At 42.6% G+C, this 24,776-nt stretch overlaps 1 protein-coding gene across 1 annotated transcript; it reads left to right on the forward strand.

Annotated features, from left to right (window-relative positions):
• Nucleotides 1-223: 223 nt before the first annotated feature.
• On the forward strand, nt 224-19,224 carry LOC124030047 (arginine-glutamic acid dipeptide repeats protein-like). The gene is given in 18 exon segments (XM_046341563.1): nt 224-513; nt 1,851-1,899; nt 2,311-2,435; nt 2,939-3,038; nt 3,284-3,382; nt 3,728-3,808; nt 7,666-7,819; nt 10,580-10,660; nt 10,873-11,066; nt 11,265-11,447; nt 11,678-11,803; nt 12,056-12,286; nt 12,288-13,327; nt 13,501-13,720; nt 14,561-15,281; nt 15,670-15,807; nt 15,952-16,150; nt 16,734-19,224. Coding segments are annotated over 18 exon segments (3,801 nt in total). The 5' UTR covers nt 224-487; the 3' UTR covers nt 16,768-19,224.
• The last annotated feature ends 5,552 nt before the right edge of the window (nt 19,225-24,776 follow it).

The following is a 24,776-nucleotide window of genomic DNA, read 5'->3' on the forward strand; positions in this document are numbered from 1 at the left end:
TTTTTTGCAAGATGTGTGCATTTTTTTGATTGTCAAGCATATATGTATTATAAGGGTGACCGGTGTGACTATTCTGCCATTGTTATATCATTTATTAAAATGTGTTCCTGGAATATTAGTCTGAGCTGGATAATGTATCCAGGTGTGAACCTGTTCAGTATTCTCGCGCTCTACAGTTTTCCTGGCGCTCTGAATAATGTCTGCGTTCGAAGCGGTTCTATATTTTGGTATCGATGCTCTCTGGGGCATGGCTCTGTAGACACTACAGTAGATTATCCTATTAGCGACCGCGGCACATGCTCCGTTATATCTACGGAGAGCGGAACTTTTAATGCTGAGCGTGGGGCTGAGGTCACTGCACAGTTTAGTGCTAGGGAGAAAAAAAATCGTCTCTTAGCCTCCATTTTGAGTAGTATGGAATAGCATAGTTTGTATCGACCACTACGCTGGCAGTGTCAACCTAAAAACGACACTAAGAGCCTCCGACATGGACGACCTGTTCAGTCCGAGAAGGTAATGGCGTTGCCTCGTACATTTTTACATTGTTTTAGACGCGAATATTTTACATTTCTGTGTTTACCTTGCCATTTTTATGACATACTTGGAATTGCAATGGTCGCGATGGCGTTAGCTCGATCCATGTAGCTAAAGCTAGCAATCTATCGTACGGATAAAATATTTCAGTATCTAGATATATTTAATTGATCACGTGGTGCATTGTGGATTACTGTCATCTGTCAATTCAGCTGTCACAGATTTGTGGTTTCTGTCGATTTTCACTTCGGCTCCCGGGAAAGACTTGTCAATACTCCATTTTGCGAGACTGTCGGGCCACGTAAATAGACAATGACGATGTGAGGATGCTTATTTTAAATGTAAAGTTTGCGTTATTATAAACTACAAAGCAACACGCTTCAGGCTATGCTTATTTTGTAAAAAGGCAAGTGTGATAAGCATTGCAAGTGGCTGGAGACAGCACTCGTTTATGTAATGTTTGGAGGGAACGTAATAGCCGCATTCAGATTGGCTTTCACTGATGGATGGGCGGGATTAAAGGAAACGGCTGTCCAATTGAAATGCAAGATTAACCCAGTAATATGAAATATTTAGACTAGGATTAGGGATTAAGATTTTGTTAGGCTCATAGCCTATTTGCCTTGTGATTTGTGTTAAATATGTTTAATTCCTTTGCATGTTGCGTGCACTAGTATGTCAGAAAAAGGGATGTATCTAGCACTAGTTTTTTTCTGTTTTAGAACAGAACATTAACATTGCTATATGGTTATAAACATTACAATGCAATACAATTTAACTGTCCATATGTTACAGCAAACAACAGAAATTTGATAGCACACATCACACACATTTGAGAGGAGCACAGGGTCAAGCTACAGTGCAGCGCCCCTGGATGAAGAGCATGTTGTGGGGTTAAGGGCCCTGCTCAAAGGCCCAACGGTAGGGGATTGTTAAGATGTGAACCCAGCAGCCCTTCAGTTGTCAGATCAAATCCCCTCTTTATTTCTAGCGCTCGGCTCGGGATTCAAACAGTCAAGCTTTCTGCTAATGCTCCAATTCCTTAGCTGCTGGGCTACCTACCTACAATTACACTGTTCACTTGATTGATACTACAATTGATAGTGACATTTTGTCAACATGTGACTTGAATAAAACAATGAGTTTTTAATGGTGAGCGAGCTTTACGCCTTTTCATTTTCAATGATTCTCTAATAAAATGTTTCTTGATTTTACTTTTTCTGTTCAAATATAACAGAGGATACTATGCACAATAACAATATAACAATGTAATATCTAACTGTTATATGTTATAACTGAATTAGCCTTATTTCCAGGAGCCTGAACAGCACGCAGGGGGAGATCAGAGTGGGATCAAGTCATCAGGTAATAGTCCATTAACCCCCTTTAAGCAGGCTGTCCCTCTCTAATGTATTGCCCATTGGAGAACTTACCATATAGCAATCTCCATTGGTTTAGTGTTTCAAAATTTGAGAGCCTCGTGATACATACAGTATGTCATATATATGACATTTAGCAGACGCTTTTATCCAAAGCGACTTACAGTCATGTGTGCATACATTCTACGTATGGGTGGTCCCGGGGATCGAACCCACTACCCTGGCGTTACAAGTGCCATGCTCTACCAACTGAGCTACAGAAGGACCCCATAACCTGACATATATTTGTATGTATTTGTGAAATACATGGTGCATATCTCATATCACTGTAATCAACTGTCTGTGACAGTGAGACAAACATGGTCTTTATCTGTCTGTATTATTTGTGTGTATGCAGGCTAAGCTCCCTGAGCTGCAACCACGCCCTGTGTTTGGTGTTCAGACTCAGACAGAGAATGAAGAGCTGGTGTGGATGCCAGGGGTCAATGATTGTGACCTCCTCATGTACCTCAGAGCTGCCAGGTTCGTGTCGACTCAGCAACACTCATATTAACCTGGTCCCAGATCTGTTTGTGCTGTATAGCCAACTCCTGTGGTTGTTGTTGGGTATACAGCACAAACAGATCTGGGACCAGGCTACACTCGTAGTGTATCTCTTGTGTGATGAATGGTGCAACCCTGACAGATTTAAAAACGGATGGGATTCATACCAAACCTGATGTCTGTCAGCCCTGCATAACACTGGTGTTGCGAGTAAGAGTGAAGTGCATTATTATGATCATTAAGTAGTGTGTAGAACATAATTGTTTCAGTTTGACTGCTGCTGGTTTTTATTTGTCATTTAGTATAAAGACTTGTCCTATCAGAGTTCTTCTAGCTAGCCTGTCAGGTCATTATTGTTAAAGATAATGTAATTTAAAAACACTTCTGTAGGCGACTGTAGTGCACAATGTTTGTCATGCTTGTCATCCTGACTGACTGCACAGCAGGATTTATTTATCTTCCATGTCTCTTCCTGATTGAAGGAGCATGGCAGCGTTTGCAGGGATGTGTGACGGAGGATCCACAGAGGACGGGTGTTTGGCGGCCTCTCGTGACGACACCACACTCAACGCTTTAAACATGGTGGGCAGGAATACTTTTCTGCATTTAAATGGGAATATGAAATAGAACAAATGAGATCATTTCATTTTCACGTTCTCATTTATTATTTTTTTTCCACTTAAATGTTATAGTTTTAGTTTTTTAAACATTGTAGAGAAATGTTTTTATAAAAAAATATAGTGAACAATTGCAAAAACAATATATTGTTACAAATAAGATCTTGAACCCTTCTCAGTAGATCTTTGATTGTCTCCCTCCCTCTACAGTTACACGCCAGCCGTTACGATGCAGCTAAAGCTCTCCAGCGCCTAGTGAAGAAACCTGTGCCCAAACTCATTGAGAAATGTTGGTCAGAGGATGATGTGGTAAAGCAGCCTTGCACCATGCTTACTTCAGGTCCAAAGGCAATGTTTAATTTTAGGCACTTGGGCCCGATTTATAATTGAGATGAGCATTGTAACTCTGACTTTTGCATAAATCATTCATTGGGTTCAACGTGAGATTTGCTCAGATATTTTAGTTAATCGCTCAAGACAGAATATGGCCCTATGTGTTGTTAGGGCTGCTCTGTGGTTACATCGGGTTACTCCAATACGTATTTTGGCCATTGTGTAACATAGACAATAGTGAAACAATATGAAACACGTTTACACTGCATGGTATATTGTTGACTGTTTTTATTTCATCGACAATCTCTTTACAATCAACAGAAGCGGTTCATCAAAGGTTTGAGACAGTACGGCAAGAATTTCTTCAGGATTCGCAAAGAGCTGCTGCCCAACAAGAAAACGGTAAATGAAAACACCTGGTGTAATATATTTTACTCTCATACTGTGTCTTATGTCTGTCTATACATAACAGACATATAACTGGACATAAATATACACACAATCACCAGACTTAACTGTTTGCAATGCAGTCAGTGGTTCCTTCTTATTTGATATACTTGCTGATATACTTGTTACGTTCCCCAGCAAGAACCAAATAATTTCACTCAAACAGAATGGGGAACTAACAAAGAGTCACTGACAACAACCAGGAGGGGTTCTGAAAGACACTCATGGGGGTGTCCACTAAAAGTTGACAAGCAACAACAACTGGAACCTAAAAGCCACCCACCACGAGTGTCCACAAAATTTTGCCCAAGAAATCAAATCAAATCAAATCAAATTTTATTTGTCACATACACATGGTTAGCAGATGTTAATGCGAGTGTAGCGAAATGCTTGTGCTTCTAGTTCCGACAATGCAGTGATAACCAACAAGTAATCTAACTAACAATTCCAAAACTACTGTCTTATACACAGTGTAAGGGGATAAGGAACATGTACATAAGGATGTATGAATGAGTGATGGTACAGAGCAGCATACAGTAGATGGTATCGAGTACAGTATATACATATGAGATGAGTGTGTAGACAAAGTAAACAAAGTGGCATAGTTAAAGTGGCTAGTGATGCATGTGTTACATAAGGATGCAGTCGATGATGTAGAGTACAGTATATACATATGCATATGAGATGAATAATGTAGGTTAAGTAACATTATATAAGGTAGCATTGTTTAAAGTGGCTAGTGATATATTTACATAATTTCCCATCAATTCCCATTATTAAAATGGCTGGAGTTGGGTCAGTGTCAATGACAGTGTGTTGGCAGCAGCCACTCAGTGTTAGTGGTGGCTGTTTAACATAATAATAATAATAATAGTCTGATGGCCTTGAGATAGAAGCTGTTTTTCAGTCTCTCGGTCCCAGCTTTGATGCACCTGTACTGACCTCGCCTTCTGGATGATAGCGGGGTGAACAGGCAGTGGTTCGGGTGGTTGATGTCCTTGATGATCTTTATGGCCTTCCTGTAACAACGGGTGGTGTAGGTGTCCTGGAGGGCAGGTAGTTTGCCCCCGGTGATGCGTTGTGCAGTCCTCACTACCCTCTGGAGAGCCTTACGGTTGAGGGCGGAGCAGTTGCCGTACCAGGCGGTGATACAGCCCGCCAGGATGCTCTCGATTGTGCATCTGTAGAAGTTTGTGAGTGCTTTTGGTGACAAGCCGAATTTCTTCAGCCTCCTGAGGTTGAATAGGCGCTGCTGCGCCTTCTTCACGACGCTGTCAGTGTGAGTGGACCAATTCAGTTTGTCTGTGAAGAGAGACAAAGAAAATAAAAATCCATACCAAATTTAAAGACAGGAAGCAAACCGAAACTGTGGAGCAAGACGAAAACATGGAAGATCAGAAAAAGGAATGTTTTTCCAGAAATCAAATAGGGAGAGCCAACTAAAAGGTGTTGACCCTCCACATCTCTCAAGACCACTGGGCCAGCCACTCTTAAATGTCACCTGGGCCAGCATAGGTGAAATACCTTCCGACTAACGAGACGGCAATCAGCACAGGTGTAACACATACATAATGTCATGACGCTAGCCATTTCAGTGAATTGGCTAGCAGAGATGTTAACAGCAGTTTTTATGACTTTACAACCACGTCGTGTCTCCCTGACCATGCCGTATGGGAGAGAGAGGGTCACAGTAGAACAAAGGAACTCTCCTGCCAAATTCTATCTCATCCCAGAATTTGAGAATTTAACAATATTCCTATATTGGAGAATGTGTAAACGGTCGGTGGAGAAGCCTGACCTCATGAAAGACAATACAGCAACATTACCCTAACTCTGTTTCTACAGGTTCCTCAGTTATGAGGCTTGCATCTAATTATTGTATAAAATGAATGAGTAAGATTAAACTATTTGCGAAAGGATGTGATGTTAACCTTTAAAATGAGAGAATTGGCCTCCCATGTAAAGTTGAAGTAAGTCAGTAGCCACGCCGAAGTGAATAGACATTGGTTGGAAATGATGAACCAACCCCTTTTCAACTCTTGAATAAAAGCCTCTGTGACGAAAAGCCAACTCAGTTCCAAAAAACGGGAGGACTTCACATTGTAAAGGGCTAATTTCAACTCTACAGGCCAGGATCGTGAGAGCTTGCTCCACACGTGAAATGATATGAACTCTGAACTATTGATCACCTAAAGAAGAAGTGCATACTAAACTAGCATATATCAGACTGCAGTTGAATATATGTGCAAATCTAGTACGAGAACACTGACCGACGAGGAAGCATCTCCAGAGTGAGATGAACCTCTCAGACCACGTGAACCTGTCACACGATGATCCGGAAGATTCCACAAAGGACGAAGGCGACATCGACTGGGCAAACCAGAGCCCCACATCACCAGCTCAATTATCGAAGCCAGCTTCACGTTAAATACAGTTCATTGCTTTTCCGAATGGGCTATCGTTAGCGGCATACAGTGCCTTGCGAAAGTATTTGCCCCCCTTGAACTTTGCAACCTTTTGCCACATTTCAGGCTTCAAACATAAAGATATAAAACTGTATTTTTTTGTGAAGAATCAACAACAAGTGGGACATAAAACTGCTAAATCTACAATGGAATGGTTAAAAAATAAACATATCCAGGTGTTAGAATGGCCAAGACAAAGTCCAGACCTGAATCCAATCGAGAATCTGTGGAAAGAACTGAAAACTGCTGTTCACAAATGCACTCCATCCAACCTCACTAAGCTCGAGCTGTTTTGCAAGGAGGAATGGGGAAAAAATTCAGTCTCTCGATGTGCAAAACTGATAGAGACATACCCCAAGCGACTTACAGCTGTAATCGCAGCAAACGGTGGCGCTACAAAGTATTAACTTAAGGGGGCTGAATAATTTTGCACGCCCAATTTTTCAGTTTTTGATTTGTTAAAAAAGTTTGAAATATCCAATAAATGTCGTTCCACTTCATGATTGTGTCCCACTTGTTGTTGATTCTTCACAAAAAAATACAGTTTTATATCTTTATGTTTGAAGCCTGAAATGTGGCAAAAGGTTGCAAAGTTCAAAGGGGCCAAATACTTTCACAAGGCACTGTATGTATTTATGTGAGAATAGCTTTCCAGGTCTGATAGAGACCAATGTTCCTTAGTCTTCCTTCCAAAACCCCATTCTCTTCTCTCTGAATCTATCGTGTTATAACCAAACTGTTTGTGTTTAGTCCACTAGGGATGGTATTTACTGTATAATGTTATTATGTATTGTATATTCTTTAATATGTATATTGTTTAATTAGTTAGTAAATAAATCATTGAGACAATTTGTGTATGGATGTAGTAGAGTCTGGGTTTGTGCAGATAAACAATAATTTTACGACGTTCAGATGAGACTGACGGAAGGTAATAATAATAATTAATTAATAGAAGAATAACTGATCAGATATTAAAATTTGAAGAGTTATATTTGGAAAATTCAAATGTAGTAATCTGAAAATTTTCCGTGGTGCCCTGACTTCCTAGTTAATTAAATTTCCATGATTAGTTTAATCACGTAATAATAATTACAGAGAATTGATTTGACAAAAAAACAGTCTTCACATTTAATGACATGTCAGAGACACGACACTAACGATGTGACATCATTTGGCGCGCCCTACGTGCTAACGTGCTATACGTGCTAAAGTCCATACTCAAAACATAATTGGAAAAACCAAAACCTGTAACACACTCCAGCAACACATTCAATATCTTTATCTGTATCTTCATTGGAATCTGCACACTGTGCCCTCTTCTTAAATCACGTGTTGTGTTGTTGACAGGGGGAGTTGATCACATTCTACTATCACTGGAAGAAGACGCCTGAGGCTACAGGCACGCGGCCGTACCGTCAGCACCGTAGACAGCCGTCCTCACGCAAGGCCAAGACTCGCGCCACCGCTGCAACTGTGAACACCCCTTCTCAGTCCCAATCCAGTGAGTGCCGGGGGTTTTCAATTCCTCTAAGATTTAGCTTATTTTATGGCCGGGTTCCTGGACACAGATTAGGACTGGTAGGGGATAGTGGGGTAAGTGGAGCCATTTTTACATTCAGCATCACCCAGTCAAGGAAAATATTGTATTCTTTCTAACAAAGATATAGACTATGTATACAAAAGTGTGTGGACACCCCTTCAAATGAGTCGATTTGGTTATTTCAGCCACACCCGTTGCTGACAGGTGTATAAAATCGAGCACACAACCATGCAATCGTCACAGACAAACATTGGCAGTAGAATGGCCTTAGTGAAGAGCTCAGTGACTTTCAACGTGGCACCGTCATAGGATGCCACCTTTTGAACAAGTCAGTTGGTCAAATTCTGCCCTCCTAGAGCTACCCTGGTCAACTGTAAGTGCTGTTATTATGAAGTGGAAACATCTAGGAGTAACAACGGGTTAGCAGGGAAGTGGTAGGCCACGCAAACTACCAGAATGGGACCGCTGAGTGCTGAAGCGCGTGAAAAGATTTTCTGTCCTTGGTTGCAACACTCACTACCGAGTCCCAAACTGCCTCTGGAAGCAATGTTAGCACAAGAACTGATCGTTGGGAGCTTCATGAAATGGGTTTCCATTGGCCGAGCAGCCACACACACGCCCATGATCACCATGCGCAATGCCAAGCATCGGCTGGAATGGTGTAAAGCTCGCCGCCATTGGACTCTGTAGCAGTGGAAATGCGTTCTCTGGAGTGATGAATCACGCTTTACCATCTGGCAGTCCGACAGACAAATCTGAGTTTGGCGGATGCCAGGAGAACGCTACCTACCCCAATGCATAGTGCCAACTGTAAAGTTTGGAGGAGGAATAATAATGGTCTGGGACTGTTTTTCATGTTTCGGGCTAGGCCCTTTAATGCTACAGCATACACATTCTTGTCGATTCTGTGCTTCCAACTTTGTGGCAACAGTTTTGGGAAGGCCCTTTCCTGTTTCAACTTGACAATTCCCCCGTGCACAAAACGAGGTTCATACAGAAATGGTTTGTCGAGATCAGTGTGGAAGAACTTGACTGGCCTGCACAGAGCCCTGACCTCAACCCCATCGGACACCTTTGGGATGAATTGGAGCGCCATCTGCGAGCCAGGCCTAATCGTCCAACATCAGTGCCTGACCTCACCAATGATCTTGTGGCTGAATGGAAGCAAGTCCTTGCAGCAATGTTCAAACATCTAGTGGAAAGCCTTTCCAGAAGTGTGGAAGCTGTTATAGCAGCAAAGGGGGGACCAACTCCATATTATTGCCGATGATTTTGGAATGAGATGTTTGACGAGCAGGTGTCCACATACATTTGGTCATGTAGTGTTAGAGCGTTGGACTAGTAACCGAAAGGTTGCAAGTTCATATCCCTGAGCTGACAAGGTACACATCTGTCGTTCTGCCCCTGAACAGGCAGTTAACCCACCTTTCCTAGGCCGTCATTGAAAATAAGAATTTGTTCTTAACTGACTTGCCTAGTTAAATAAAGGTAAAATAAATCAAATTAAAATAAAATATACTGTAGGGAGAACAAGTATTTGAAACACTGCTGATTTGGCAGGTTTTCCGACTTACAAAGCATGTTATGTCATGCAATAAAATGCAAATTAATTACTTAAAAATCATACAATGTGATTATCTGGATTTTTGTTTTAGATTCCGTCTCTCACAGTTGAAGTGTACCTATGATAAAAAATTACAGACCTCTACATGCTTTGTAGGTGGGAAAACCTGCAAAATCGGCAGTGTATCAAATACTTGTTCTCCCCACTGTATCTACAACACAAAATCAATGTATACGTGTGGGTATAGTGCGTATGTTGTCATATGTGTGTATGCATGTGTCTGTGCCTTTGTTTGTGTTGCTTCACAGTCCCACTGTTCCATAAGGTGTATTTTCTATCCATTTTTTAAAATCTGATTCTACTGCTTGCATCAGTTACCTGATGTGGAATAGAGTTCCATGTAGTCATGGCTCTATGTAGTACTGTGTGCCTCCCATAGTCTGTTCTGGACTTGGGGACTGTGAAGAGACATCTGGTGGCATGTCTTGTGGGGTATACATGGGTGTCTGAGCTGTGTGTTAGTAGTTTAATCAGACAGCTCGGTGCTTTGCACATGTCAATACCTCTCATAAATACAAGTAGTGATGAAGTCAATCTTTCCTCTACTTTGAGCCAGGAGAGACATGCATATTATTATTATTAGCTCTCTGTATACATCCAAGGGCCTGCCATGCTGCCCTGTTCTGAGCCAATTGCAACTTTCCTAAGTCCTTTTTTGTGGCACCGGACACCACGACTTAAGTTGTCCAGGTGTGACAATTCTTAAGGCCTGTAGGACCTGCCTTGTTGACAGTGCTTTTAAGAAGGTAGAGCAGCGCCTTATCATGGACATACTTCTCCCCATCTTAGCTAATGTTGTATCAGTATGTTTTGACCATGACTAAACTCCAAGCAGTTTAGTCACCTCAACTTGCCCAATTTCCACATTTATTACAATATTTAGTTGAAGTTTACGGTTTAGTGATTGATTTGTCCCAAATTCAATGCTTTTAATATTTAGGACTAACTTATTCCTTGCCACCCATTCTGAAACTAAGGGTATTTTTCTATCATCTAGTCCAGTAACTGTAGATAACACAATAGGAGTGGGTATAGTCTTTGTCTGAATGAATAGCAGTGGGTATAGTCTTTAATCTGATCTCTTCTCTCTGCTGCAGTGGACATAAGTTCAGCCAGTGAGGATGACCTGGACAGTGAAGACAGCGAGCAAGGCACCTGTGGACACTGTGCCACAACCAGTGAGTATCGCTTAACTCTGTCCGTTTCTTTATTTCCCCCATTGATCCTATTGGTTTGCATTGATGTCATGTATCATACTTGCTCCACCAGCCATCGGTGCTCAGTTCAATGGATTCTGATGTACTGTATGTTTCTGTCCTATGTTGATGACAAATCAAATTTCTCCTCTTGTGATCAATAAAGTTTATCCCATTCAATGCTTTAATTTCAGCCTCTAAGGACTGGCAGCACGGAGGCCGGGATAACATCCTCCTGTGTACCACCTGTCGTACCTACTACAACAAACATGGCCGCCTGCCGCCTGGACCTAAGCCTGCTGACCCTCCCTTCATGTTCAAACCTGTCAAAGAGGAAGAGGAGGGCAACGGGAAGCACGGCATGAGGACGCGACGCAGCAGAACACCGGTAAGCCTGGGAACCGCCCATCTTAGCCCCATCTTGTGTATACCTCCCTTCCTCCCTGCCACCCCCACTCCGCTCTCTCTTTCCCTACCACCCTTCCTCTCTTTCCCTACCACCATCCCTCTCTTTCCCTACCACCATCAGAATTATATTTCTCTCTAAATTGTTGTTATATAATCTTTCAATACTTACTCTAAGTAGTATCTCTCCCTACAGTTGTCTTCATTAAGAAGTGGCCACAAGAGGCTGACCGGCTCTCCTACCAGTGAAGACCAGCAGTCCAGTAGCCATCCCTCTCCCGCCCCCAGTGGAGCTAGCTCCACCTCCAATGCATCCAGAACCTCCTGTTTAGAGAAGACTGATAACACAAAGAAGCCTGGCAAGGTACAGTCACACACATATATTATTTTTGAAGTTCGGGAAATAGATTTGAATGCACCGTAATGGCGCATTTGTGAATTGAAGTACACCAAATATCATATACAATCATAACATCTAGTTGTATTTCTGCTGTTCGGACCAAGGCTTCCCCTTTGTCCAACTACTTTTTACTGTGTTGTATATTCATGTAGAACTGAATTGAATAAGTGAATTATATTCCTTCCATCTAATAGAAGATAAAGGAAGAGGCGCCCCTACCAAAGAGTACTAAACGTTCCAGGGAGAGTGCAGCCCAGGACCCAGAGGAGCCTGAGAGAACACCAACTAAAAGGACGAAGACACTGCAGGTCAGACAGAGTGTAAGACAATAGGAAAGCAATGACAGCTACAAGGTGCAAGATCAGAGAGAAGCAAAATAAGCTAAACCAGCTCTCAGAAACGTATCACTTTTGTTGACTCGTTATTCTTTAGTTAATGTTTTATCTTCCTGCTCTGAGCTACATTGTTGGGTGTAACTAGATCTATCCAGTGGCTCTTTTTGGGTAACATTAGCATGATGAGAACCTCCCCTCACCAACAATTCTAACCTTGTGTCTCCATCTTCCTCTCAGGGTGAACAGGCAGAGTGCCGGTCGGAGGGCGATGGAGAGGCTGAGGCAGAGAGGGGTGAGGTGGAGGAGGAGAGCTGCTCAGACAGCCGCAGTGCCCAGGACGACGGCAGCAGCGACACCAAAGACATTGACCAGGACAACCGCTCCTCCTCCCCCAGCATCCCCAGCCCTCGCCAGGGCAACGAGAGTGACTCCGACTCCTCTGCCCAGCAGCTCCAGGGTGCCCACCAGGCAGCAGCAGAGACCGTCAGTGCTCCTGCTGCTACCCTTGCTGAAACACAGACCCCACAGATTGTTCCTCCACCACGGGTTGCATCCCTGCCTCCCCAGGGTACTTCTCCCTCTGCAGAGCCTGGCCAGGTACAGGCACAGGCAACCCCCCTCCCCAGAGCCTCCCCAGCCTTCAGCCACCTCTGCTCAGGCTGGTCAGTCAGTTAGCTACCAGACAAGTCCCCCACACAACCGACCCCTACTCCCCTCTCACCCTCTCGCTGGCCCCTCACCTGTCCCTCCTCCGCTGGGACAGGCTTTCCATCCTCCAACTCCTGTATTCCAGGGTCCTCTTCCTTCTCCTGGCTCTCTGCCTCCCACCCAGCCCCTGTCCCTCCATGGTGCTCCGACCCAGTGCCCCCACCCACAGCGACCCCCTCCTCACTTTCCCAGGGAACCCTCCTTCCCCCAGGCCCTCCCCCTCACCTCCGGGCCCCAAATCAAACCACCCCCAACCACACCCATCCCTCCATCTCACAAGCAGCCACCACACCTCTCTTCTTCCCTTGCTCCCCCTTTCCCGCAGATGCCGTCCAACCTGCCCCCTCCTCCGGCACTGAAGCCCCTCAACTCCCTGCCCAACCAGCACCCTCCCGGTGCCCCTCCACCCCCCCTCCAGCTCATGCCCCAATCCCTGCCCATGCAGCAGGGAGTCCCACCCCAGCCTCCTGTGCTCACGCAGCTGCAGAACCTCCCTGGCAGAGGCAGCCACTCCCACCCCCACTCCTCCCTGCCCTCCTGCTCTGCCCCCTCAGCCTTGCACCCTGTCCTCTCTGCCTCTTCTCCCTCTACCATGGGTCCAGTCCCTAGTCTCCAGCTCTCCTTCCCCTCTCTACGCCCCTCGCCCGAAAACCCCATTGGCATTGGAGGGTCACATGTCCAGATTAAAGAGGAGCCATTGGATGAATGTGAGGAGCTTGAGAGTCCGCCCCCTCCACCCAGAAGTCCCTCACCGGAACCTTTGGTTGTCAACGTCGCCAGTCATGCCAGCCAATCAGCACGGTACTTACTGCATGACATCACTCCAGGCAGTCCTGTAAGATGGGCCTCCTTTACAGAGTTAATTGTGGCCATTGTGTTTCTCAAATGTTAACAGATGTTGTTCATCTGAATTACATATGTTCTCAAACAATATTGTTGTGTGATTTCTATATATGCTGTTTGATTCATTTCAGATTTTTCAAACACCTGGACCGTGGCTACAACTCGTGCTCCAGAACAGACCTGTTCTTCACTCCCCTGGCCTCATCCAAGCTGGCCAAGAAGAGAGAGGAGGCTGTGGAGAGATCCAAGAGAGAGGTTGAGCACAATGCCAGAGAAAGGGAGAAGGACAGAGAAAGGGAGAAGGACAGAGAGAGGGAGAGGGAACGAGAGAGGCAGGAAGACAAAAATGCTGTGAGTAATATTCCCTCTGTTCCTTTTTTTCTTTGACATAACTGACGTGATGTCTATGTATCTCAGCAATGTTATCAGTGATATTATTACATACTAGTACAACAATGTTATCAATTATATTATTACCAGTGGTGGAAAAAGTACCAAACTGTCATACTTCAGGAAAAGTAAAGATACCTTAATAGAAAATTACTCAAGTAAAAGTCACCCAGTAAAATTCTACTTGAGTAAAAGTCTAAAAGTATTTGGTTTAAAATATACTTAAGTATCAAAAATAAATGTAATTGCAAAAATATACTTAAGTATCAAAAGTAAAATTAAAAGTATAAATAATTTCAAATTCCTTATTTTAAGCAAACCAAATGGCACCATTTTCTTGTTTTTGAAATTTACGGAAAGCCAGGGGCACACTCCAACACTCAGACATAATCCAACACTCAGACATAATCTGTGTGTTTAGTGAGACTGCCAGATCAGAGGCAGTAGGGCTGATCAGGGATGTTCGGTTGATAAGTGTGTGAATTTGACTATTTTCCTGTCCTGCTAAGCATTCAAAATGTAATGAGTACTTTTGGGTGTCAAAGAAAATGTATGAGGTAAAAAGTACATTATTTTGACTGTGTGAAGGAAAGTAGTCATAAATATAAATATTAAGTACAGATACCCCAAAAAACGACTAAAGTAGTACTTTAAAGTATTTTTACTTAAGTACTTTACACCACTGATTATTATATAGTAGTACAACAATGTTATCAGTTGGATGTTTTGGATACCTGTAGGACTCTATACATTGTTTTCTTTCAAATTTGAACCACCTTAATGAGCCTCTTCTTCTTCCAGAGAGCGTCCAGCTCGTCCCACGACAGCCGTATGAGTGATGTCCAATTGTCCGGCCAGGTCCACATGCGCTCCTCCTTCGAGCAGCCCCCCACCAGTGTGGCCGCTGTGCCCCCTTACATTGGCCCCGACACCCCTGCCCTGCGCACCCTCAGTGAGTACGCCCGACCCCACGTCATGTCCCCCAACAATCGCAACCACCCCTTCTTCGTGTCTCTGTCCCCCGGGGACCCTCTGCTGGCATACCACATGCCTGGCCTGTACGCCGCCGAGCCCAGCCTGAGAGAGAGGGAGCTCCGTAACCTCCGGGAGAGGGAGCTCCGCGAGAGGATGAAGCCTGGCTTCGAGGTCAAGCCCCCAGAGATGGAGACCATGCATCCATCAGCCAACCCCATGGAGCACTTTGCCAGACATGGAGCCCTGGCCCTGCCGCATATCGCTGGGCCTCCCCACCACCCCTTTGGCCACTTCCACCCGGTCATGCAGAACCACCTGGAGAGGGAGAGGCAGGCACTGGCCCTGGCCGGGCCCCAAATGCGTCCAGAGCTAAGCTACGCTGAGCGACTGACTGCTGAGAGGCTCCATGCTGAGAGGATGGCATCTGTGGCTAACGACCCGGCCGCCAGGCTTCAGATGCTCAACGTCACACCGCATCACCACCAGCACTCCCATATCCACTCACACCTGCACCTACATCAGCAGGACCCACTCAACCAAGGTGAGGGTAAGGCCATTTCTACTCAATTATATTCTGTCTTGTTTCATCTTCAGGATATGTGTGTACTGTGTATGTGTGTACTGTGTATGTGTGTACTGTGTGTGTGTACTGTGTGTGTGTACTGTGTGTGTGTACTGTACGCACAAATTGATTATCGTTTTAAAAACAAGAACATTTGATTTGTATTATATATATATTTTATATTCTTATTTAATGTTGTTTGATAGCCTCTTCTCTCAACATTAAATGAGACTGACTCTCCTCACTGTATTACTCTGTCTAGCTACCAGTATAGTTTGTCCCCCTGCCCAATATTAACTGATGTTTATGAAATGTGTTAATTTATATATTGTTTGTTCTCCTGCCTCATTAGATGTGTGTTACTGTCACCCAGGTAATGGGCCCCACCCTCTGGATCCCCTGGCTCCTGGGCCCCGTCTGGCCCGCTTCCCCTTCCCTGGAGGCCCCATCCCCAACCCTCTGCTCAATGACCTGCCCCACGACCATGACATGTTGCGACACCCACTGTTTGGTGAGGAACAATAACATTCACCTTGACTGTCTATATGGGAATACACACACATCCAATTCACTGTATTCAGACTATATTTCTGTGATTGTGAGGTGACTAAGACTCACTCTGATGTTTTGTGCCCCTTGATCAACATCCATACAGCCTATGCCGCTGTTGCAGGAGCAGGGTACCCCCGTGAGCTCCAGGGGCCCATCCCCCAGATGTCTGCAGCCCACCAGCTCCAGGCCATGCACGCCCAGTCAGCAGAGTTGCAGAGGCTGGCCATGGAGCAGCAGTGGCTACACGGACACCACCACCTACAACACGGGGGGCCTCTGCCCGGACAGGAGGATTACTACAGGTGAGGTGATTACCAACTCCGAACAATAATGAGTGATTGTGCGTTCCTGGTGTAACTCGGGCAGTTGTTGTTGCCATCCTGTACCTGTCCCGCTAGTGTGATGTTCTGATGTACCGATCCTGTACCCATCCTGTGTAGGTGTTGTTACATGTGGTTTGCCACTGCGAGGACAATCAGCTGTCAGTCATGTCTCCCTGTAGCGCTGTCTTAGGCGTCTGACAGTATGGACATTGCAATTTATTGCCCTGGCCACATCTGCAGTCCTCATGCCTCCTTTCAGCATGCCTGTGTTTTTCAGAGTCAGTAGAGAGGCCTCTTTAGTGTCCTAAGTTTTCACAACTGTGACCTTAATTGTCTACCATCTGTAAGCTGTTAGTGTCTTAACGACTGTTCCACAGGTGCATGTTCATTAATTGTTTATGGCTCATTGAACAAGCATGGGAAATGGTGTTTAAACCCTTTACAATGAAGATCTATGAAGTTATTTGGACTTTTACAAATTATCTTTGAAAGACAGGGTCCTGAAAAAGAGATGTTTCTTTTTTTGCCGAGTTTAGTTTATTAATGTTATTTTCCTCCACAGCCGTCTGAAGAAAGAAGGTGACAAGCCATCGTGAGACACCTGACGATGTGAGTCACCATGGAAATGCATAAAGAGATAATGCTGTGTAATGCTGTGTACTTTTGAAATACATTATGTGACAACTGATCTTTTTTTATTAGTTTAAATGTAATCGAGAGTTAAGAATCTTTGTGGCTCATAATACTTGTTTCTTGCTCAGCACTTAAAGGGATAGTTTACTCCCAAATCATCGAAAGTTTGAGAGTATTTCATATCTCAATAATGGTCTGTTATAAAGATTAGCATACTTTCTGTTCCATGCCATTTTTTGTCTATAGACGTTACACATTTTTCCACTTAATATGGATTTCATAGCTTTTAGATTTCTCCTAATGCAATATAGCGGGCAGGATCTACACAATAGATGGTGTGGAATATAGCTCACCTTTGAAGTTATGAAAACATCTGACAAACTTTGATTAGGGGGTGACTATCCTTTTACTTTCTAAACAGTCTGACTGATCTCCTTGTACAGAATGACATTTAATATTATATGTTTGGATGATTGACTGTAATAACCTTGCATGACTGTTTCCCTTCGATTTTCATCAGAACTTAGAGTATCGTTGCTAATGTGTGATTAGACAACAACAAAAAGCATAGTAGATACATTTTATTCTATATCTGCAAAATATTTGTCTAAATCCTAAAGTTTTATATATTTCAAGATGTTTTCACAATTTAACCTGACACATACAGTAACATTTTTTAGATTGTAAATAATACATGTTCAATATTCTATATTATTAACTATGATTATTATGAATATTAGTGAATTCTTGACTTGCAAGCTGGCACAATAAAGTTAAATTATTTAGCTATACACACACAGAATATATAGCGTTATAAAGCAAAGTGAGTTAACACAGACAATTATAAATTGGAGTATCACTATTGTCACCCCTGACATAAAACGGTGTTTAGAACAGTGGATCCAGATAGTAATATTGTTTTGGTTAGACAAAACAGAAAAAGCATTTCAACCTTGGCATCTCTACCATGGACAAACCCTGTTTGAATATTTATGTGAAATAATATGGAAAACAAAGTGTATGCATTGCATATTTATTTGAATAAATAACTCTGCAATAACATGATAGAATGTATTGTTCAAACTATACCCTCTTTGTATGTATGTATGGATGTATATATGTATGTATGGATGGATGGAACTTTTGGAGAATTTGTGTGGTAACAGTAATAGGCCAATAGGGGGCAATCCTCACCCTTCCTTAGTGAAATGGTTGTTTCAGTAGGATCACTTTCGAACGAGAAAGTGAAGGCTATAAAGAAATAATGAGGGATTCTATCAGCCTAATCGAGGTGTAGATTACATTCCAGTGTTCTCACATTCCAGTGTTCGAACTTGTAAACAAGGCTGCATGGGATTTCTCTTAATGTGACTTTGTGCATTTTCCAATGGCAAAGGTATAATTCCAGGAGCCACTTGTGGATTTGACAGCTCTAACACAGTTCAAGCTCTGACACCGCCAAAACAATCGCTCTGCGGGTGTTAGCTAAAGTGGATCTGATTGAATAGAGTCCCTAGTCCCGAGCATATGGGACTGTAGACCCCACATTCAGACCTGTGCAATAATAAATGGAGTCAAAGAGATGTATGGTAAGTTGAATTGCTTAACAATGACAAATAGCTTCTTGAAACGGTGAAATTTGTAAGTCGCTCTGGATAAGAGCGTCTGCTAAATGACTTAAATGTAAATGTTGAAGTTATTCAATCAATTTACACACAACACCATACTGTATATAATAGAGGTTCATTAAACTTGTCTAAGGTGAAAAGTGTTAGTGTTGCTCTTGATATTGATTTCACATTTGTCAAATATGGCAGATATTATTTGGCCTTTCTTTCCACTGCTGATAAAACCATTCAGAGCCTTGCATAGACCATGTTAACATTAGCCTTTAATAATCATGCAGAATAATGCTGAAATACATTGTTACTTTAATGAGTGCACAATATGATATTATGTTTTGTAAATGACAGCCCTTGGTGGAAATGTCATTGAGATATTATGGTAATTTACTACAGCTGAATGATTTGTTTGGGCTGACCATAATTTAGATAATTAATTAATTAATTACACAACAACATGCATATATCAAATTGTATCAATTCTTTCAATTGGACTCTTCCTCCAATGTTTTTCTCTTCACTCAAAGTAACGCTTTGGAAATACAGTCCATCATGCAAGTCATGACATGTACAATATACATAACATGACCAGAAATATGTGGACAACTGCTCGTTAAACATCTCATGACAAACTTATGACCATTAATGACTTGGTCTCCCCTTTGCTGCTATAACAGGCTCCACTCTTCTGGGAAGGCTTTCCACAAGATGCTGGAACATTACTGCAGAGCCTTGCTTCCATTTAGCCAACAGCAGTAGTGAGGTCGGGCACTGATGTTGGGCGATCAGACCTGGCTCACAGTCTGCGTTCCAATTCATCCCAAATGTGTTCGACGGGGTTGAGGTCAGGGCTTTGTGCAGGCCAGTGAAATTCTTTTACACCGATCTCGACAAACCATTTCTGTATGGATCTCTCTTTGTGCATGGGGGCATTGTCATGCTGAAACAGGAAAGGGCCTTCCCCAAACTTTTGCCACAAAGTTGGAAGCACAGAATCGTCTAGAATGCCATTATATGCTATAGCGTTAAGATTTTCCTTCACTGGAACTGTCGGTAAGATGGCATCCTATGATGGTGCCACGTTGAAAGTCACTGAGGACTTCAGTAAGGCTATTCTACTGCCAATGTTTGTCTATGGAGATTGCATGACTGTGCTCGATTTTATATAACTGTCAGCAACGGGTGTGGCTGAAATAGCTGAATCCACAAATTTGAAGGGGTGTCCACATACTTTTGTATATATAGTGTATCTAGATGCAATTTTTATACATAAGAAAATAAGAAATACAATAAAAAATGGATAAAGAAACCAATGAGACTGTTGTTCACGGTCACAAACCAGCGCTCTTTCTCTCCCCTTGGGACTTTTATGCCGTCCCTCTTGCATAATATAGCTGTTTCGGTGTGGCAGACCAGCTGCTCCTTGGTGACATTCTGTCCTGGGTACAGGTCCTGGGGTGGCAGTGGCACAGACTGTAGGGTGAGGGGTGTTGAGATGGCATTTAATATACCAGTGCCACCTTCTCTTGACTGCTCTCCATCAAATCCTTTGATATATGAGACATCACAGGCTCCAGAGGGGTCCCTGTTAGCTATGCACCTGTTGCTAGAAGATTCTGGAACTGAACCCAGATAATTTCTTACATCCTGGTTCCTTGAGATCTCCTCTGTGATCTGCTCCAGTCTCTCCTGGAAAACTGGTCATGTGATCATAGTTGGGCAGCCACACTACTGTAACCTTCCACCTATCTACAATATCAAAACATACTCTGCTTACTATAAACACTAATGGGGATTCCAACCCAAGTTAAGTGTGCGTAAATGGAACGTAATATGCTATTTATGCATATTCTGACCTTGAATTTAACCATGAGAATAGCATGCTATTCACCCTCTACTTGTTGGGGATGGAGATCAAAGAAATGAAGATGTGGCAGAGGTGTGTCTACAGATACGCCATATTCCGACTTGGATTTAGTTCCCTCATAATTCCACCACTTTAGCGCACGATGAATAAGGTCGAGCAACCTGTCGGTTCCAAGTGGAACATCTTGTAAAAAGAAATTCTGATAGAAATAACACCATTCTCCATGCACTGTAATTTACAACTGGATAAGAGCTATTGATAAGAGCCTAGGTAAATGAGTAAACCATTTGGATAAGGGGATTGTAATTATAGATGACAATTGCTTTAAATCTATTTTACCATATGATCGCTGTAGACAAATGTGAAACCAGTCATTTGGCAGCAAATTGAAGCATATCATCATATCACCTTTTTCCGCAGTGATGTTTATGTAATACTGGCCTTATAATTTGGGCTGAAATTTGGAGACCCAATCTGTAGGCTTCTGTAGCCATGCGCAAAAGACAGTATGGCATCAAACCTGAGTTGGTTTTTTATTTCTAGAATGTTTTAATTATATGAGCAAACTTTTCACTGTATTTTTTTCTATTTGTATCACACATACATTTATACGTGTCACTGACTTTAGAATTGATTTCCTTACATTTTGCATAATTTCATTAAATTGTTAGTTTACCATTCTTTCACTTGTCACGTTCTTGTGGTTGTTCCTGAGGATCGCTAGCAATATTGGATCATATTAGGCTAATGTATTACAAGTTGTGCAATCATTTGGGACGTGTAGCCTATTTGAATCATAATGGAATTCAGACCATACTAGCAGTTTAAACCTGGCGCACGGTTCACCATGCCTGGACCGTTGTCATCACAGTTCCATGATTAGTGAGGAATCGGGATTATTCAGGAAGATTTATAGGACTACTGTTTTGTAGGACTATTGTTCACTTTTCTCACCTTCCAATATTTAATGACTTGAACAATTGAATATGGAAACCTTCAGGATTAATCAAACCACTGTATTTTTGATTCACCAATATATTTAGTGAGAAAGCCTGTTTTTATTATGATTCATAAATACTTTCCTAGCCCTAAATAAATATACAAGATCAGAGTATTTTTTTAACCACCAATTGGTGCTGAAAAGGAGATGGATATGCGTGTATTTATATGGCTTTCTTTCATTGATCACTAATATTCTGAACCATTCCCTAAATACAGTGCCTTCAGAAAGTATTTACAACACCTTGACTTTTTCCACATGTTGTTGTTACAAGGTGGGATTAAAATTGATTCGTAATTTTTTTGTCTACGATCTACACAAAATGGAAGAAAAATTCTAACATTTGTAAAAAACAATACATGAAAAATGAAACACTAAAATATCTTGATTACATAAGTATTCAACCCATGTTAGAATCGTCCTTGGTAGTGATTAGAGCTGTGAATCTTTCTGGGTAAGTCTCTAAGAGCTTTACACACCTGGACTGTACAATACAGTATTCAGACCCCTTCACTTTTTCCACATTTTGTTACGTTACAGCCTTATTCTAAAATGGATTAAATTAAATGTTTCCCCACATCAATCGACACACAATACCCCATAATGACAAAATGACACAAGAGCAACACATGTGTGCTGATTACTGTAGGCATTATTATGTGATGGTTATCCTTCAAGGACATGCAAATACCATGATGTCATTGTCTTATCCAAAGAACCTACAACCCAAATTCTAGTTTGCCTACCCTAAAGAAAATGTTTGAATTTGGTACATGTTTTAAGCAAAAAATGTTTTACATCATATAAAACAATATCATATAAAACAAGAACATATGTGAGGGAAAAATCACATGCTTTAGTAAATAATTGACCATTAGCCTAATTTAAAACAATACATAAGGCAATGATCAGGTAATAATCAACAACACGTTCAAGATCCTTCCACTTTTCTGTTCGATGCAGACTACAGTAGCGTGTCTTGAGGTAGTTGTCTGAAGAACCCTCCAGAAAAGTAAACAAGTGTATATGACGCTAGCCTACAACAGTGCAATCTTGTAGCCAGCTTGTCTATTAGTCTCATCCTTTGGCAATCCTGAGAGAACATTCTGACAGTTTCCTGGTGTGTCAGTCCCAATATGACCTGCAATAAATGTGTCCACCCTGTGCTGTACATAGGGAGTGTCCCTGTCACTGTGGCAGCTATGTGACTGTGAAGGGTGTGGAGGCCTGCCCCACGACAGCGGGAGCCATGCTTTTGAAACAGCGAACCGATCCCGTGCGGAAGACAATGCAGCAGCCACATGATGACACACACCAGCATGATCAGTAGCACTGCGATCAGCACCAGCCACTTCCAGTCTGAGAAGAGGCTGCAGAGGCATCGTCTGGCCCAGACGAGTCTCTTTCTGCCAGCCTCAGTCTGTCTGGACGCAGCCTCCTCCTGGATCCTCCTGGGGTTGGAGTAACACAGCTTCTTCCCATCCAGCCACACCCTCTCCTCCTGCTGCAGGTGGTTGGGCAGCCGGCCCAGCACCTCCAGACTTGTGAGGAGGGCTGGGGGGGCACTGGCGGGGATAGCCCCGCATGCCTGCAGAGGGGGCAAGGGATCTGGCCTCTTTCCTGTTCCACAGACACGGCCATGACCCGGGTGACACACTCCAGGCAGAAGGTGTGGGTGCAGTCTAGCAGCTTGGGCGTCTTGAAGACATTGTCGTAGGTGTTGAAACAGATGAAGCACCCTGGCTTGTCCTCGCCAGAGGAAGTGTCCATCTCCTTCTCAAGCACTGGGTCCGGGGCCTGTGTGTGCCATACCTCTCTCTGGTTCTGTTATGCACCTACAGGAAAAGATGTCAACGATAAATGTTCCGGTTTCAAACATAGGGTGACCGTTGGAAAATGTTTAGGTTGGTATTCTGTTTTGCTTGCACACCCTGAAGATAAAGAAAGGACAGGCTTACGTGTCTGATTAGCCTGTATCAATTTTACAAAAGGTTTTGGCACATTGATTCCTTGAGGTCAGTACAATACCAAGGCAAACATCGCTCTTCAAATATTACATAGAGATACACATTACCGATAAGACTATTTGTTCACTTTCTTCATGACTTGCTTCTCTTATCTTGTACTGAACATGTGTTCAATTTCTTTGATTCAACTTTGCCAACCAACCCTTAAACATTACCATCTTGGTTTTTGAATGTTTGGTTGTGTTAACATTTCCGTTATTGTACATTAGACATTTAAATGGTCTTGCATATTCTGTCTGTTCTTGTCATTGTTTCCTTTACATTGTCAACTGTGATAAAGGAAAGTGTTACAGAAATCCCCATTTCCTTATTGATCTAGGTCCTTAAGTGTAGCTAACAGGTGAGTGAGTTCTTTAACAGCCCAGATGAAAGTTAACAGACATCATTTCATTTCCAGCAGATTAATCATTAAAGGATAAGTTCTCTTTTTTCAACCAAATCTCTATTTTTGATGTAAATGGTATATTATAGAAGGGTCCAGACACCTTTTTTGTGATTTCACATGTTTTTGAGAAACTTAACCCAAACAGCAAAAAGCTTCCTTATCCTTGTTGTGTGGTATGGGGGGAAACAAAGGCTACAAAAGCACCTAAATACGTCCTTTTAGAAACGGCAGAGCTCTCAGTATAGTGATGTAGGTCTTTAAGATGTTGTACACATGAAATTGTGTCATTACAAACTTTATCCGCAATGTTATATTCTCTTTTGCGCAACTCAAGCCGTTTTCTCTATCCAGCTGTTCCATTCGCCATGTAGCGTGCTCCTACAGGTAACTGCCTAAATAAGGGAATAATGGCCACTATGAGCCACCAGAACAGATTCAATGCACCCTGGTATAGATTAGGGCTGAACCCAATTAGTCGAAAGGCTGTTGGTCAACCAAGCTTCTGTTTTTTTTTGCAAATATGTCTGACACATGTCTGATTCGCACCCTTCTCAGTGAACTAATCCATTGCGGAAGCCGTGGGGATGGAACAGGCCAAGAAGAAGGGGTGTGGATAAAATGCACAGTCTCTTTCCAATGAGGTCTCCAACCAATTTGTGCACATTCATTGTTTCATAACTTCATTGTGTGAATTGTTTGCCTTGATAGTGTCTATCAATTCCCAATGACATATATCACCAGTAGTAGCCTACATTTACCGTTAATTCCTAATCTACAATGTTTGTTTGGCTATGGTCATTTCTGTTAATGCATTCAATATACTATTATTCCAGTCTTTTACAGTTCTCATTGTCAGAGTGGAAACTGTTTGCAGAGCGCACAATCTATGATGCACTTGTGAGGAACAAGTTTTGGTTTATTTAATTCCATTTACAAGTTCTATCAATTTAATCATTGTCTTTTGTTTGGAGCGCTTCTGTCAATGTTGAGTAAGGACACGCACCTGCTTACACAGAAGTTTGCCTATAGGCTACCTGGCCTGCACGCAAATGTATGTATATAAATGTTCCC

This window comes from Oncorhynchus gorbuscha, linkage group LG03, assembly GCF_021184085.1.
Source record: "Oncorhynchus gorbuscha isolate QuinsamMale2020 ecotype Even-year linkage group LG03, OgorEven_v1.0, whole genome shotgun sequence".
Classification (NCBI taxonomy): Eukaryota; Metazoa; Chordata; class Actinopteri; order Salmoniformes; family Salmonidae; genus Oncorhynchus; species Oncorhynchus gorbuscha.